This window comes from Podarcis vaucheri (genome assembly GCF_965113315.1).
Source record: "Podarcis vaucheri genome assembly, chromosome: 6".
NCBI lineage: Eukaryota > Metazoa > Chordata > Lepidosauria > Squamata > Lacertidae > Podarcis > Podarcis vaucheri.
In genome coordinates, this window is record NC_138764.1 from 15971333 (window position 1) to 15986166 (window position 14834).

The 14834-nt window shown below is 46.7% G+C and overlaps 1 protein-coding gene across 2 annotated transcripts in view; it reads right to left on the minus strand.

Moving 5' to 3' along the window:
• RXRG (retinoid X receptor gamma) overlaps positions 1-14834 on the minus strand; it is a 79328-nt gene that overhangs the window by 17826 nt on the left and 46668 nt on the right. For both annotated transcript variants that reach the window (XM_082225516.1, XM_082225517.1), the window contains exons 2-5: positions 12097-12353; positions 5066-5210; positions 2940-3119; positions 1885-2054 (exon numbers count right to left, since the gene is read on the minus strand). In XM_082225516.1, coding sequence (XP_082081642.1) covers positions 1885-2054; positions 2940-3119; positions 5066-5210; positions 12097-12353 — 752 coding nt within the window. The remainder of the gene's footprint in view (positions 1-1884; positions 2055-2939; positions 3120-5065; positions 5211-12096; positions 12354-14834) is intronic.

Here is a 14834-nt window from a genome sequence, read left to right on the forward strand (position 1 = left end):
TTTCCTTTCTCCTTCTGTGACGGAACTCCTATTTGGGGACTTCCCTGGCTTTTTTCTGGCCCACGTAGGACCAGTCTGGATAGTTGGCCTTGGTGAAGATTTGACATTTTCATCCCCAAAAAGTTTTTGATTTGAGGGACGCGTGTGGTGCAGGGACGCAGGTGGTTTAACCCACAGCGCCTAGGACTTGCCCATCAGAAGGTCAGCGGTTCGAATCCCCGCAACAGGGTGAGCTCCCGTTGCTTGGTCCCTGCTCCTGCCAACCTAGCAGTTCGAAAGCACGTCAAAGTGCAAGTAGATAAATAGGTAGCGCTCCGGCGGGCGTTTCCGTGCGCTGGCCACGCATGTCATGCTGGCCACATGACCCGGAAGCTGTACGTTGGCTCCCTCAGCCAGTAAAGCGAGATGAGCGCCGCAACCCCAGAGTCGGTCACGACTGGACCTAATGGTCAGGGGTCCCCTTTACCTTTACTTTTACTGGCTTTTTTCTGGCCCATGTAGGACCAGTCTGGATAGTTGGCCTTGGTGAATATTTGACGTTTTCATCCCCCAAAAAGTTTTTGATTTGAGTTTCTTCTGAAATGAGACTGCATTTTAATGTTGTATTTTAATCTTGTTTTTAAGTTGTATTTTAATCAGTTGTTTTTATACCTGGTGTTCGCCACCCTAAGCCCGGGCTGGGGAGGGCGGGGTATAAATAAAATTTTATTTATTTATTTATTTCCAGTAAGTTGGTTCCTCAGGGAGAAGACTGGAGGCAAAATGGTCAGAATTCTCTGAAAGACAACCAAACCACCCTTGCTGCTCTCCTCTGCCAAAGAATACCATTTATACCTTGCCTAAGTTCTCAACACAACCGATCAACCAACTCCCCTTCAGACTGCGAATCTGCAGTGCATATGCCAAAAGACGCCATGTCGTAAGTGTTCATTCTTTGTGAAGCTCAACAGGCACTTAACACAGAACTGCTCACACCCTGCCCAGTTTGAATCAAGTCTGGTCTGCGCACAATGCTTTGAATACTGCATATTCATCGAACCCAGCATAGATCTGGACTGAGGCAACTTCTGCCATTGACAGAGGATGGCTCTGCAGGTTAAAGCTCTCCAGCATTAGGTGGGCTATGCTTTGAGCTGGCAGGATCAGGCCAATGGCATGTTATGTTAAACCTGCTTTTTAAAAAGTGTGTGCTTAAGTGGACCGCTTTTATGCTGGTGCAAAGGAAGCCAAAATGCAGCAGTCTGATTGGTCCTAGAACAATAGGATTCAGAATGCAGCAGTCTGATTGGTCCTAGAACAATAGGATTCAGAATGCAGCAGTCTGATTGGTCCTAGAACAATAGAATTCAGAATGCAGCAGTCTGATTGGTCCTAGAACAATAGGATCCAGAATGCAGCAGTCTGACTGGTCCACAGGAGCCACCCAATCCAGCTCCAGGTGGAAGTGAATCCGCAACTTGATTGGCCTACAGGAGAATCCCGAAAATAGCCAATCACGTGGGGCCCACTGTGTAAATAACGTATATAAAGCAGACATTCTGGGGGAACTTCCATTCCTCCTCACCACTAAGAGCTGAATAAAGAGCATGAAATCCACTCTCGACTCCGAGTACATTTCATCAGGGGTGTGTGAATTTCAGCAGGGTCCCAGTTTGGATCAGCGGCTTTTCTTTGCTTTTTAAAAAAGGCCAGCTTAAGCACTTTTTTTAAAAAAGCCCGTTTAGCAAAATGTGTAGTTTGGCCCTCTGGGCATGCATGTATGAATCACTCTCATTATTCTTCACTCCCAAATTTAATAAACAGAAATTTAATTACTGCTACTACTACTACTAATAGTAATAATAAGTTGTCCAAGTAACAGCCCAGTCCCAAGAAGCCACCTACTGAGTTGTCAGCGTTCACATCACTGTAAGATTCGGTTTTGGGCTCAACAGCCATTTCAGCCTCTAAAATCCTCTCCACAGGCATGTCTTCATTGCTGCTGCCACAGCTGCTTGTAGACTCAGCTTCATTCTCACTCCGCTCTCTGCTTCTCTGCCTCTCCTCTTGAACCGCTGAATAGGAAAAAATATATATATTTTTAAAAAACCAGGTTTTGCCCCAGTCCAAACATTTCAGGCATGCTAAGTTGTGGGTGAACATATCAGACGACACAGCCATTCTTCAGACAGCTCTTGTTTATTTACAGGCCAGAACAGAACTGAACTGAAGGGTTCAGCCAACCTGCTTATATAGAGCTCAACTACAACACAACAGTAACAACTTTCTGTAACTATCCAATCACTGAACGTCACTTTCAATTCCTTATTTTGTAAAATTTGTAATTTATAAAGTTAAAATTGTTAGTAGTATTGGAATAACATTTGTCGTTTAATGGTGAATTTTGGACACAATGAAGAGGTAAAATATTTGGATTATTATAAAAGATGCAGGAGGAAATGATTAACAATTGGTCCCACAAAGGGGAGAAGGGAAGTCCAGGAGATTCTTTGGAATCTTGTATCTATGTTGTATGTTTGATATGTGACTGTAAAATTTTAATCTGAAAAACCAAATAAATAAATTTATTAAATATATAAAATATATCTGTGCTTTTTTCTGGGGGGATGCAGGGGGATGCATACCCCAAAACATTTTGTGAATCTTTGTACTTATGTCCATTTACTGTTTTTATTTTTCCCGATTTGAACTAAAAAATGGTGATTTTATTGAGTCAAAATGAGAGTACCCCTAAACATTTTTAAAGGAAAAAAGCACTAAATAATATAAATATAAATATAAATGTTTGCCCTGCAGTGTATTCACTCCCAACCACTGTGGCACTGGTTCATCCAGTGCAGTGATAGAGCAGAGATTCTGGGCTACCAACTGTCCAGATTATTCCGGCCAGCGCAATCAAGGATGGAGCGTGTGTGTCGTGTCTCCCCAAACGGACATACCTTCCCTCTTCATCCCCATCGCTAGACATTTCTGGTAGCGGCAGTACTGGCAGCGATTCCGTTGACGCTTGTCAATCAGGCAGTCCTTGTTATCACGGCATGTGTAGATGAGGTCCTTCCTGATGGTCCGCTTGAAGAAGCCTTTGCAGCCTTCGCAGCTGTATACCCCATAGTGCTTCCCTGGCAAGAAGGCAGAAGCACATGTCAGGAGACGAGAGCAAGCGATTCGAGGGAGATGCAGAGAGGCAGTGGGTGGACTTTGGGCTCTCAAATTTCAGCGGCACCCTGGGCAACACTAAAATTCGCCTCTCTCGCTCCGTTCTACGGTGTTAATTTAGCAACCCCTGCCCATGGAGTAACGAAGAGTCGGACACAACTAAACAATGTGAAAGCCACCATGGAGTTTTGCGTTCTACCAACGTTTTATATCTATTCCATACCTCATAAATTGATTTCCTTATAGTGTGGTTTAAGAAGCCTCTATGAATTTTAACCTTATCATACCACAAATACGCATGCCATCCGAATCTGTTATCATATCCTTCTAAATCCAATACATTTGTAGTGTCCAAAAGTATCCAATCCTTTAACCGGCAGAAACAGGACGCCTCATAGTAAATTTCTCATCTTGAGAAACCCCAAACCTGGCAACGTTCAACCTGTCTGACGAGCCAGACTAAGGTTGGAGACAGAAAGTAGTTTTTAAGAGACATAAGAAAATTAGTGACCACCCTCCCTCCCCTTAGTGGATTAAACAAAAAGATCCATCCAACTAGCCCGCTAAAAGCAAGGCCTGGAGGCCATAACCCCTGAACATGTTGGCTCCATTTGGCAATGGGTTTGTCTAATCACCTTTTAAGGAGAAGGCCCCATGGAAGTCAATGGGACTTGCTTCTCAGAAGAAACGTGTAGGACTCTGCTATAAAGTCATCTAAGATGGTGCCTGTCACCATGGGTGTAGCCAGGGGGCAGGGGGACAGCTGCCACCCTAAATCAAGTAAATAAATAAAAATATTTAACTAATTGACCAATCACATCACAGATAGCTCAGTTTTGCCCCCCCCTACATAAATCCGGGCTACACCCATGCCTATCACCTTGCCTTGTGGCAGTGAATTCGATAAATTGTTGTTGGGGGGGCGCTTATTTGTCTGTCTTCAATCCATCAATCAGAAAGTTTGTGTGTAACGTGCCGAATATGCATTGCTGAATACTGTGCTTTCAAAGAGTTTGGTCTTTGGGGAGAAGATCTTTTAAAAGGCCAGGAGCAGGAATTACTGACCTCAACTAGAAAATCAATGAGGCAGGGTCACATAGCATGGAATAGCCAAGTCTTCTGGCTGCTTCCATGTCTTATACACCTCAAGGGAGCCTGAAATTTGCCTTGACAAAAATGTTAAGTATGAGATTCTCAAGTTCCCATGTTAACACCCAGTTCCATAAAGAATGATCGTGCTCAGAACTGTAATACCCTGGAATATCTGACTACAGATTAGGAATAAAGGTAAAAAAGGTAAAGGACCCCTGGATGGTTAAGTCCAGTCAAAGGTGACTATGGGGTTGCGATGCTCATCTCGCTTCAGACTGAGGGAGCCGGCGTTTGTCCACAGACAGCTTTCCGGGTCATGTGGCCAGCAGGATTGAACTGCTTCTGGTGCAACGGAACACTGTGATGGAACCCAGAGTGCACAGAAACACCATTTACCTTCCTGCCGGAGTGGTACCTATTTATCTACTTGCACAGGCGTGCTTTCGGAGTACTAAGTTGGCAGGAGATGGGACAGAGCAACGGGAGCTCACCCCGTCACGGGGATTCAAACTGCTGAACTTCCGATCGGCAAGCCCAAGAGGCTCAGTAATAATAATAATAATTTATTATTTATACCCCGCCCATCTGGCTGGGCTTCCCCGGCCACTCTGGGCGGCTTCCAAAAGAATATTAAAATACTATAATATAGTACATCAAACATTAAAAGCTTCCCGAAACAGTAGTTTAGACCACAGCACCACCCACACCAAAACCAATCAATACAATCTTATTTTGCGGGGGTGGACACAATGTCCTTAAAGATGCCAAGTATCTTCATATACAAGCTGCAGTCAAGAGCTTAAAATAGGTTTGGTACCTGATGACCTGTCCCCACAAATCGCACAAATGTGCTTGGTCAACGATCCTGGGCTTGTGGATGCGTAATTCATGGCTCCCATCCCTTGCAGTCCCGGCAGAGGTTTAACGTCTTCAGAGCTGCTGACACTATTCATGACATTAAGCTGAAAAGAGAAGGTGGACACACAGAGAGAAAGAAAGGGAGATGCTGATGCCATGACCGTGACCCAACATTCATGTTAACAGTTCTCATGGAAAGTATTCAGCCAGCACCTCTTCCCCATGGGAGCTGTAGGCATGACCACCCTGATTTCCATGATCGGGTGGCAAGTTCTGAAGCTGTTGCAGCCACTTATGTCCATGTGTAAGTGCCTGCCGTTCACCAGCAAGATCGTAGAAGCAGAGTCTGGCTGTGAGCCTGCAAGCACATGCTCAAGGCGCCCAAGTGACTATTTGAGACAGCGCAACCAGGCATTTCTAAGCTAAGTTGCCAAGCCGCTGCCACAGATCCAATGCATAACAACAAGTGGGAAGAGGGGACATAGCATGACTCACTTCTCCATAAGACTCTTGGTGAAAGTGCTTCTTGGGAGAAGGTTGAGTGCCTCCTGAAATTCTGGCCTTCTGAGCTACAACCAACTAAGCTGTGTCTTAGAATCATTCCCCCCCCAAAAAAAAGAAAACGACAAGCATCCTTCACTCTTGTGGTACCCACCATTTACAAATCTTTCATTTACAAACCTTGATATCTGGGGACTCCGGGAAGTGAAATTTCTTCAGATTCTGCCTATACACCCCCCATAAGGTAAAGGTAAAGGAACCCCTGACCATTAGGTCCAGTCGTGGCCGACTCTGGGGTTGCAGCGCTCATCTCACTTTATTGGCCGAGGGAGCCGGCGTACAGCTTCTGGGTCATGTACCCAGCATGACTAAGCCGCTTCTGGCGAACCACAGCAGTACACGGAAACGCCGTTTACCTTCCTGCCGGAGTGGTACCTACTTATCTACTTGCACTTGACGTGCTTTCGAACAGCTAGGTTGGCAGGAGCACGGACCGAACTGCACACCTTCTGATCAGCAGGTCCTAGGCTCTGTGGTTTAACCCACAGTGCCACCCGCGTCCCTCTACACCCCCCCATGCACCTTTGCAATTATCTCTTTGTAAGGTTGTGTTTCTTCTGCTGATCGTATTTGCTTTACCGGTACTTCTGTCATTTCTGCACACTTTCCAATTATACTTCTTCATTTGCTATGTGTGCTAGTTGCTGTGTTCTTGATTTGTGCATCCTTTAAATAGCCTTATATGGTAATAAAAGCACCAGCCTTCTATGTTTGATTTTGTATGTATACGCCAGTACAGAATTTGGTCATTCAAATACTTAGTAATGTATAATAACCATGTGATGTTCAAAAACTCATACACCTGTTTCCTATAGGAGTCTGCTGAAGCCTCCTGCAAAATATCTTTAATGTGAAATCTCCGAACACATCCACTGGAATTCCTTGGTAGTTTTGCTGAACCTCAGAGGTTTCACTTCGGACAAGAATTGAGAGAACTTTTGACATGCTTACAAGGAACCCCGTCATTCCCTGGAACTGCTCCAACCTAACAAGTTTCCATACTGGGGCCAGATGCAACTTTAGAAAAGCTCCTGACTGATATCCAATTATACTGCTGGAAGTGGTATTAAGATCAATCTACTGCTTTACTGCAAGATCCTTCACGCACCAATTAACCCATTAATCAATCCATAGGCCGTGAAGCACAAAAGAGAACAACAATGATCAAGGTATGAAAACCATTAGTTCAGAGCAAATAAGCCAAAGGAAGTTCCCAAGGCTTCTAGACACTTTGGTCAGCTCCAGAATGCTCTGAAAGTTTTCAGCACTCAAATGAATGACCATGAATGTCTCTAAATGGCGCCTATCCCATTTTTACTAGTGTATTCCTTTGGGCTCAGAAAAGTGTGATGTGGGGGGTTTAACTGAAAAGCACCAGTAGAAGGGAAGTCAAGAAGTCTAGCCAAAACTGTTGCACTTTGCTGGTTTGGGGCAAGCGTCATCAACTGGTTTCCTAATATTATTTCAGCTCTATAAACTACTCTTGTAGACTTACACACATACCTCTCAAGAACAAAGGACAGCAATAAGGTACATTTTGGTGTTTTATGTATTTTTTTAAAATATCAAAACCTACATCCAAGCATGCAGCAGCTCATCAAGAAACTTTTATTGACCCTTTGGAAAAGATCTAGCATCTCAACACCAATTCTAAAAAAAAAATAAAAAATCATTTCCTGTACATTTGATTTCACCCCACCCCCGCAAGGCATATTCTCCCATTGTCTCCCAAGCAGCAGTGAGTTTCATTTTCTTGAGAGTTCTTTCCACTCTTCCATTTTCCATTTCCTATTCCTGGAAGGGATGGTGGGAGAGCAGCCGGGGGCAAACGACTTGTTATGTTGATAGCTTGGCTAGCAGCCAGATAGAGGTTTTAACATTTCATTCCTTGGCAGTTGTGTGGCCCTTATTTTTATCTGGACTTCAGCACACAGCCACAATCCCAAGAAAAACAGCTTCACCTCTTCTATAAAGTGGGGGCGGGGCGGGTTATTACATGAATTCGTGCAGTTTACTGTACTGTTTAATTTCTGGAAACCAAGGGAGATCACATTCCAGGGGTGTCCTTCTTGTTTATTATTTAGGGAAGCAGAAATCATTGGTGCATATAAGACATAAGCTCTTCTTTGGGGAGAAAGGCAGGTGAGAACAGTAGCATAATCAGGATGTACTTATTGGCTGTGTTTATTAGGTAGTTACTAAATAGCTAAAGTTCTCTAGGTAATGGGCAGCTGAATAATTTAAAAAAAAAACAAAAAACACCCCACAAAATAGGAAGTCTGGACACAGCCTGGGCAGGGAAATAAAATGACAACAATTTTGCAATGTAGTTAATTATTATTTGAAAAATAATTGTTGTGGCATATTTGGTATGGAATACAGGTATTTAAATGTGTTTTCAAGGTGGCAGATTAAAAGGCCAGAGAGAGCTTGCTCAGAAGCCCCAGTGATGGCAATGAGCTTTGGGAGACTGACACCACTATGCTGTGCTGCAGCCTAACTCAGTACAATGAATATAATAATAATATAATAATAATAATTTATCATTTATACCCCGCCCATCTGGCTGGGTTTCCCCAACCACTCTGGGTGGCCCCCAACAGAATATTAAAAACACGATAAAACATCAAACATTATAAACTTCCCTAAACAAGGCTGCCTTCAGATGTCTTTTCAAAGTCAGATAGTTGTTTATTTCCTTGACGTGTGATGGGAAGATGTTCCACAGGGCGGGTGCCACCACCAAGAAGGCCCTCTGCCTGGTTCCCTATAACCTCACTTCTCACAGTGAAGGAACTGCCAGAAGGCCCTCGGCGCTGGACCTCAATGAATGTACCCCACCACACTAGTTACCAGAGTTTGCTTTCAGGCACAAATCCAAGGTACTGAATCTCCAGAAGGCCCTCGGCGCTGGACCTCAGTGTCTGGGCTGAATGATGGGGGTGGAGACGTTCCTTCAGGTATACTGGGCCGAGGCCATTTAGGGCTTTCAAGGTCAGCACCAACACTTTGAATTGAGCTCGGAAACGTACTGGGAGCCAATGTAGGTCTTTCAAGACCGGTGTGATGTGGTCTCGGCGGCTGCTCCCAGTCACCAGTCTAGCTGCCGCATTCTGGATTAGTTGTAGTTTCCGGGTCACCTTCGAAGGTAGCCCCACATACAGCGTGTTGCCATTAAATTTGGACAATGCAAGTGCACTCATTAAGTGCTGTTGTTTGGAGGGGGCGGGGAATCAGAGACAGATCACGCTGAAGAGCAACAACAGTCAGAAGTTGTGGGGGTTTTTTGCACCACAGCTTCTTACCAGGAGCACTCTAGTGATCAGCAGTTGCCTCACAAGTCCACCACCCATTCCAGCTTCCAGAGCAGGATACAGAATCAGCAGCCCCTGAAGGATCACCCTTCTACCTAAGGCAGCTCAGTGCCGTGAGGCACTTTAACCTTCTGAGCATAGCTGTCAACTTACAGATATGAAAATAAGGGACCAGCAGCCTCAAAAATAAGGGATCAGCAGCCAAAATAAGGGATTTTCAGAGCACAGGTAGGTTCAACTTCTGAGCCCCTCCGAGCCAAAGGCAGAAAGCCCAGCCAGCAGCCAAACAAAGCCTCAAGCGGTGGTTCCCACAGCGCAGCAACCCAGCAAAGGGGATGCAGCAAGGAAAACCACCGTCACCTCTCCGCTGGGAAGCGCTGAGCAAAGGCGAGTCCCCAGGCAACGCGGCCGATTTGATAGGCACAAGGCATGCAAGCTCCACCCCCCAGTCATTCTTAGACTCCTTATTGGGTGAGCAACACAGCCAAGCAACACAGTTGGAGCCTCCCTCCTCCCTGGTTGGCAGGGAGGGAGGGAGAGGAGCTGCTTCCTTTGAAACCCGGGAAATTTAAGGGACATCATCAATAAGGGTCAGCAGCGGGACACAGCACTGGGATAAGGGACTTTCCCGCCAAATAAGGGATGGTTGGCAGCTATGCTTCTGAGCATTGTCTTAAGGAAATGCTCACTTGGCTAGCGCTGAAACCCGGTCAATTTTTGTGGAGTTTGGGTTGCTGCCCTCTTGCTGCACAATTTCTGGGAAGCAGTTCATTGTTTCGGGGGGAGGAGGAGGAGGAGGAAGAAGAGCAAATATTGTCTCCAAGCGCTCTGAGTTGTAAAAGCAAATGCGAAAACCCAGCCAACCACCCTCTTAGCTCCAGGGACTTCTGGAACAGCATCTCCACGTTATGAGAGTAGACCTGCAATCTTGCCACCCACTTGCAAGTTGGGGGGGATAAGGGCCACATAATTCGGGCAGGGCTTCCTTCAAAAACAAATGCAGAATTTGGTAAGCAGGTCTAGCACCTTCCCCTCCCATATTCCCCAGCCAAAGTACAGGGTATGGGGAACCGGCTTCTCCTTAAAAGTCTTGATACTTTACTTAAAAGTATGATACTTGGGACAGCTGCTTGAACCCAAATCCATTAGCTGACTGCTTGCTAATCCCCAAAGACCAGCTGCCTCATCCCATTAGCAGGAAAGCAAGTGAACCGCACTCCTTCGAGCTACTCAGCACGACAGCTTGGAACTGCCGCCCCTGTTCAGAGTCCATGTTTTTCAAACGGGTTTGGAGGGGCGGGGGGGGGGTTTGTTCACATTTTACCAGATGATCTGCCCCAGTCAGGTGATACCGGGGCAGCAAAAGCAACATTTGAACACCTCTTCTAAATCTCACGTCGCAAACCACGAAAGAACGTGAGAACGAGGGCTTGTTCACACTTCTGCTTGTTCCAGCGGCTTTTTCCAAGGGAAAAATCACTCTTCACTGCTGAATTGCAGCAAACATCCATCTGGTTTTCTGGGTATCATTGTTTGCTCTGATTCAGTGAGAAAGGGCAGGTTTTCCCAGGGAAAGCTCTCTGGCCCTGGGACAAGTGGAAGTGTAGATGAGCTCTAATAATTCAGTCAACACTTGGGATATATCATGGAGGCCTGTTGAAAGGCAGGTAGGCACTTTTTCCCTTTCTCACCTGGGGATGCAAAGATTTTAATACTCCTTCAGACCACCCTTGTGCAAAGCCCATATTAAGCAGAAGCAGCAACACTCTTTATAACAGGAACCAGTTGGGTCCCAGTCCTTCCAGGCCAGGTAGAAAAGGCCAGTTGCCAGATTGAGAGACGGGGAAGTTGCTCTTACAGGACTCACAGCCAACAGCAAACTGCCTAATCTTGGCTTAAGGGGGGTGGAATTTGCTTCGCGGAGGACAGAGAAAGGTTGCAAAAGGAGAGAACAAAATTTCCAAGGCTGGGTTTGGATTTGTTACATCTGTGGTTAGCAAGAAGGCAGCATAATCTGTTACGGCCTTATAAATAAATGCTTCATGAAACCTGCAATGAATTGTTTCGCTGTGCGCCAAACCCTCACTGCCCATGTACATTTGTGGCGTGCAGCTCCTCTGCCTCCAAGTGTGCTGGCTAGGGCTGAAGGGGGGGCACCAGGTTTGCAAAGGGTGCACCATACACAGAGATGAAGTTGAGTGGGGGCTGCAAAACAATGTTGAGAGGGGGAATCAAATCTCTTAGGAAGGCATCCAACCAAACAGTTCCTTGCAGGAATGGGAGTGGCCGCCAAGACACCGGTCCTGAAAGACCTACATAGGCTCCCAGTACGTTTCCGAGCACAATTCAAAGTGTTGGTGCTGACCTTTAAAGCCTTAAACGGCCTCAGCCCAGTATACCTGAAGGAGCGTCTCCACCCCCATCATTCAGCACTGAGGTCCAGCGCCGAGGGCCTTCTGACGGTTCCCTCACTGCAAGAAGCGAGGTTACAGGAAACCAGGCAGAGGGCCTTCTCGGTGGTGGCACCCACCCTCTTGGAAAGCCCTCCCATCAGATGTCAAGGAAATAAACAACTACCTGACTTTTAGAAGACATCTGAAGACAACCCTGTTTAGGGAAGTTTTTAATGTTTGATGTTTTATCATGTTTGTAATATTCTGTTGGGTGGGATCCATCCAGAGTGGCTGGGGAAACCCAGCCAGATGGGCGGGGTATAAATTATTATTATGCAAGGAGTTTTAGTTGTCCGTTGGAACTTCTCCTTCCTCTCCTTTCACCAAACAACCTCTAAATTTGTTCCAGCTTTTCCCCTGACTCTCTAGAAGAGATTTACTTGGTGCACTCCTTGCGCTAGCTGAACTTCTTTAGCTTTTATTGCCAAGTCTCTAGTCATACTAGAACATAGCAGAAAGGTTCTGGAATATCTGGAGCAGAATACCTGTCTGTCTGGAACACAGTAGAGAAGTCAACTGCTTTATTCATCTATTTCAGAAAAACCTCCTGCTACATGCAAGGAATTCCACAAATAATTGAGAACTGGGCCTAACATACAGCATATTCATGAAAACTCCAGTTTACCAAACTGCATAAAAGAAGAATATCGGATGATACCGACCTGGGGGCTAGTGTGTGCAGCAAAATTCACACCCGCTGGTGAAGACAAAGGAACGGAATGCGATCCCATAGAGGACGTGAGCACTCTGTACGGCGAGCTCATTGTATTCACAGATGCTGCTGAGCTCATAGGCGACGAGAGAGTCCTTGAAGCACTGAGGGGAGACTCAAGGTAGTTGGACGTGCCATCTAAGGAATTCCCTGTGGGAAGGCCCGATCCCAGATTCGCAGGTGCAGAATTGCTGTGAACTGGAGAATCTGAAATGAAAAGAGAGACTCCATGAAGGTGGGCGACAAAAAGGTAAATGCAGAGCACTTGGAGGTAATGACCGCTCCCCACATCAAATGGGGGGTGCCTTTTGCGTGGTCACATGCAGCCCCCCCATCCCATGCAGCTCCCGGCAGTACAGCCTGGATTCGCCCTCCCCCCCAGCCAGACACCTGGAGGTAGCCACCTACCTCTGCTGGTTAACCAATCCCAGCTGGGGAGGCGTTGCCAGGAGAGAGTTGGCCAGGTAAGGGGAGGGACCGCCCTGGCCACACAATAGTGGTGGAACTTACCTGGGGGTTCTCAGTCGGCTTCAGAGCTTTTCCCACCCTGCCCTCCCTCAGTTAAGCCTTCTTTTGCAGGTTAACCTCTTCTCCACAGGTACGCAGGCGCTGCTATGTTATGGTTGCTGTTTGAAGGGCCGGGAAGGAATTTTCCTGCATTGGCAGGTTTTGCCTTCCCCATAGCAAAACGTCACAACTTTGGGGGTTTCAGGCCTTGGGTGGAACCCTTTAGTCTATCTTCTCTAAATTGGAGGGGGGCATGAAGCGGTGACCCACGCCCTCCCTGCGACAGCTATCCCAGGGTTCCCCGCTAAAGGGGTTGTTTTGAGGGGAGGCATTGGCCATACGCCTGGAGGTTGTCATTGCTCTCCCCTGCGACGGCGGTGAAATGGGGGGTAGGCTCTCTGCTTGAACATATATTCTCCAGAGCCAGCCCAATCCCCCCACACACTCTGATAACCCTGATGTTCCCCAGATCCCCGGTCGGGGACTGGGAGGGATAAACGCCCAATGCCTAAGCCAAGGTCTTCCTACATCTGAAGCTTTAATAAAGTTGTGGCCAAATTTTAATCCCATAACACGTTTTCTTGAGTCATTATTCCACTTGGGGGTCTCTGCCTGTCCACGCAAACATAATCCTACAGCAGGCAGCGAAACTACTAATTTTGCAACAGATTCCCAAACAGCAGCAACTACATGCCAGCTTTCACCCAACTACAGCTTAAACGCATAACTTTTACCATTCTTTCTGTGTATCTGAATTCAAAACTACAAACTCTTCCAGTTGACTCTTTGTCCTTTTTCTCCCCCCCCCCCGCTCTTTCCAGGCACACATCTGCTCTTTAAAACTCCATGTCCAAGTGCTCTATCTCTCTTTCTCACCGCAGAGCTTTCCCCACGTAAACCTGCTCTTTAAATCAGAAGCACAGCAAACAGCAATTCAGGTTTTCTGGGGAGTTCCCATTTGCTCCGATTCAGCTTTAAAGAGCGAGTTTTCACAGGGAAAGCTCTGGAGCAAAAAAAAAAAGTGCTCGGAGACTGAGCTTTAAGTGCGGACTATGCCTGGAAAGGGGATGCGGGTGGTGCTGTGGGTTAAACCACAGAGCCTAGGACTTGCCGATCAGAAGGTCAGCGGTTCGAATCCCCGTGACGGGGTGAGCTCCCGTTGCTCGGTCCCTGCTCCTGCCAACCTAGTGTAGGAGGTGAGGACAGGTGACCCCACCTAGGCCCGAAGTCACTCCCCACCAAAGCAGGCTCAAAGCTTCTCAAAGCTTTTCAAAATTATTTTCTCAGCAGCTAAGCATCAGAAACATTCCGCTCTGCCGTAACAAAGGTAGAGAACAGTCCATTGTTTCTCAGGCCTTTCTCATGCCTTCTGGCCTTGCTAAAGAACCACATTGCAAGTTGCTTTCTGTCCGGGAACCATGCCAGAACAAGAGATTGAAACATATCTGAACACTCTGAAACCTCTTTCCTGGGAAGGGTGCCAAGAGTCCACAATAGTCCCAAGACAGCTTTCTGTACATGCTCAGGAACCTCAACATGGGGCAGGACTCCTGAGGGAGGAGAAAGGAGGAGGGAACTGGAAAGGGGTATACATGCTTGTGCACATGACTGTGAACTTTGTGCATGCTTTTTGTGACTTATCACACTTGCTCCTTCTACCAGTTCATGGATGGTAGAAATAAAAGCCTTTTTTCCGAAACTATTCCTTGAGTGTCTGTTGACTCCCACTTCCCTTTCCCAGGCGCAATATTTTTCCCACCCGAGGGCAAAGCCTCATAAGGCTACACTAGCAGTTCGAAAGCACATCAAAGTGCAAGTAGATAAATAGGTACCGCTCCGGCGGGAAGGTAAACGCCGTTTCCGTGCACTGCTCTGGTTCGCCAGAAGCGGCTTAGTCATGCTGGCCACATGACCCGGAAGCTGTACGCCGGCTCCCTCGGCCAATAAAGCGAGATGAGCGCCGCAACCCCAGAGTCAGCCACGACTGGCCCTAATGGTCAGGGGTCCCTTTACCCTTTACCTTTATGCCTGGAAAGTGCAAAGGAAAGGTAAGTCTGGACAAGCCCTTCCTTCCCCCCCCCCGCCCACCCCCAAAAGAAAATTTTCAAGGACTGTACAAAATAGTTGCCATGCAGAAGTCACTTTTGTCTTTGTTTTTAAGATGAGCTTCTTGTGGTGCGT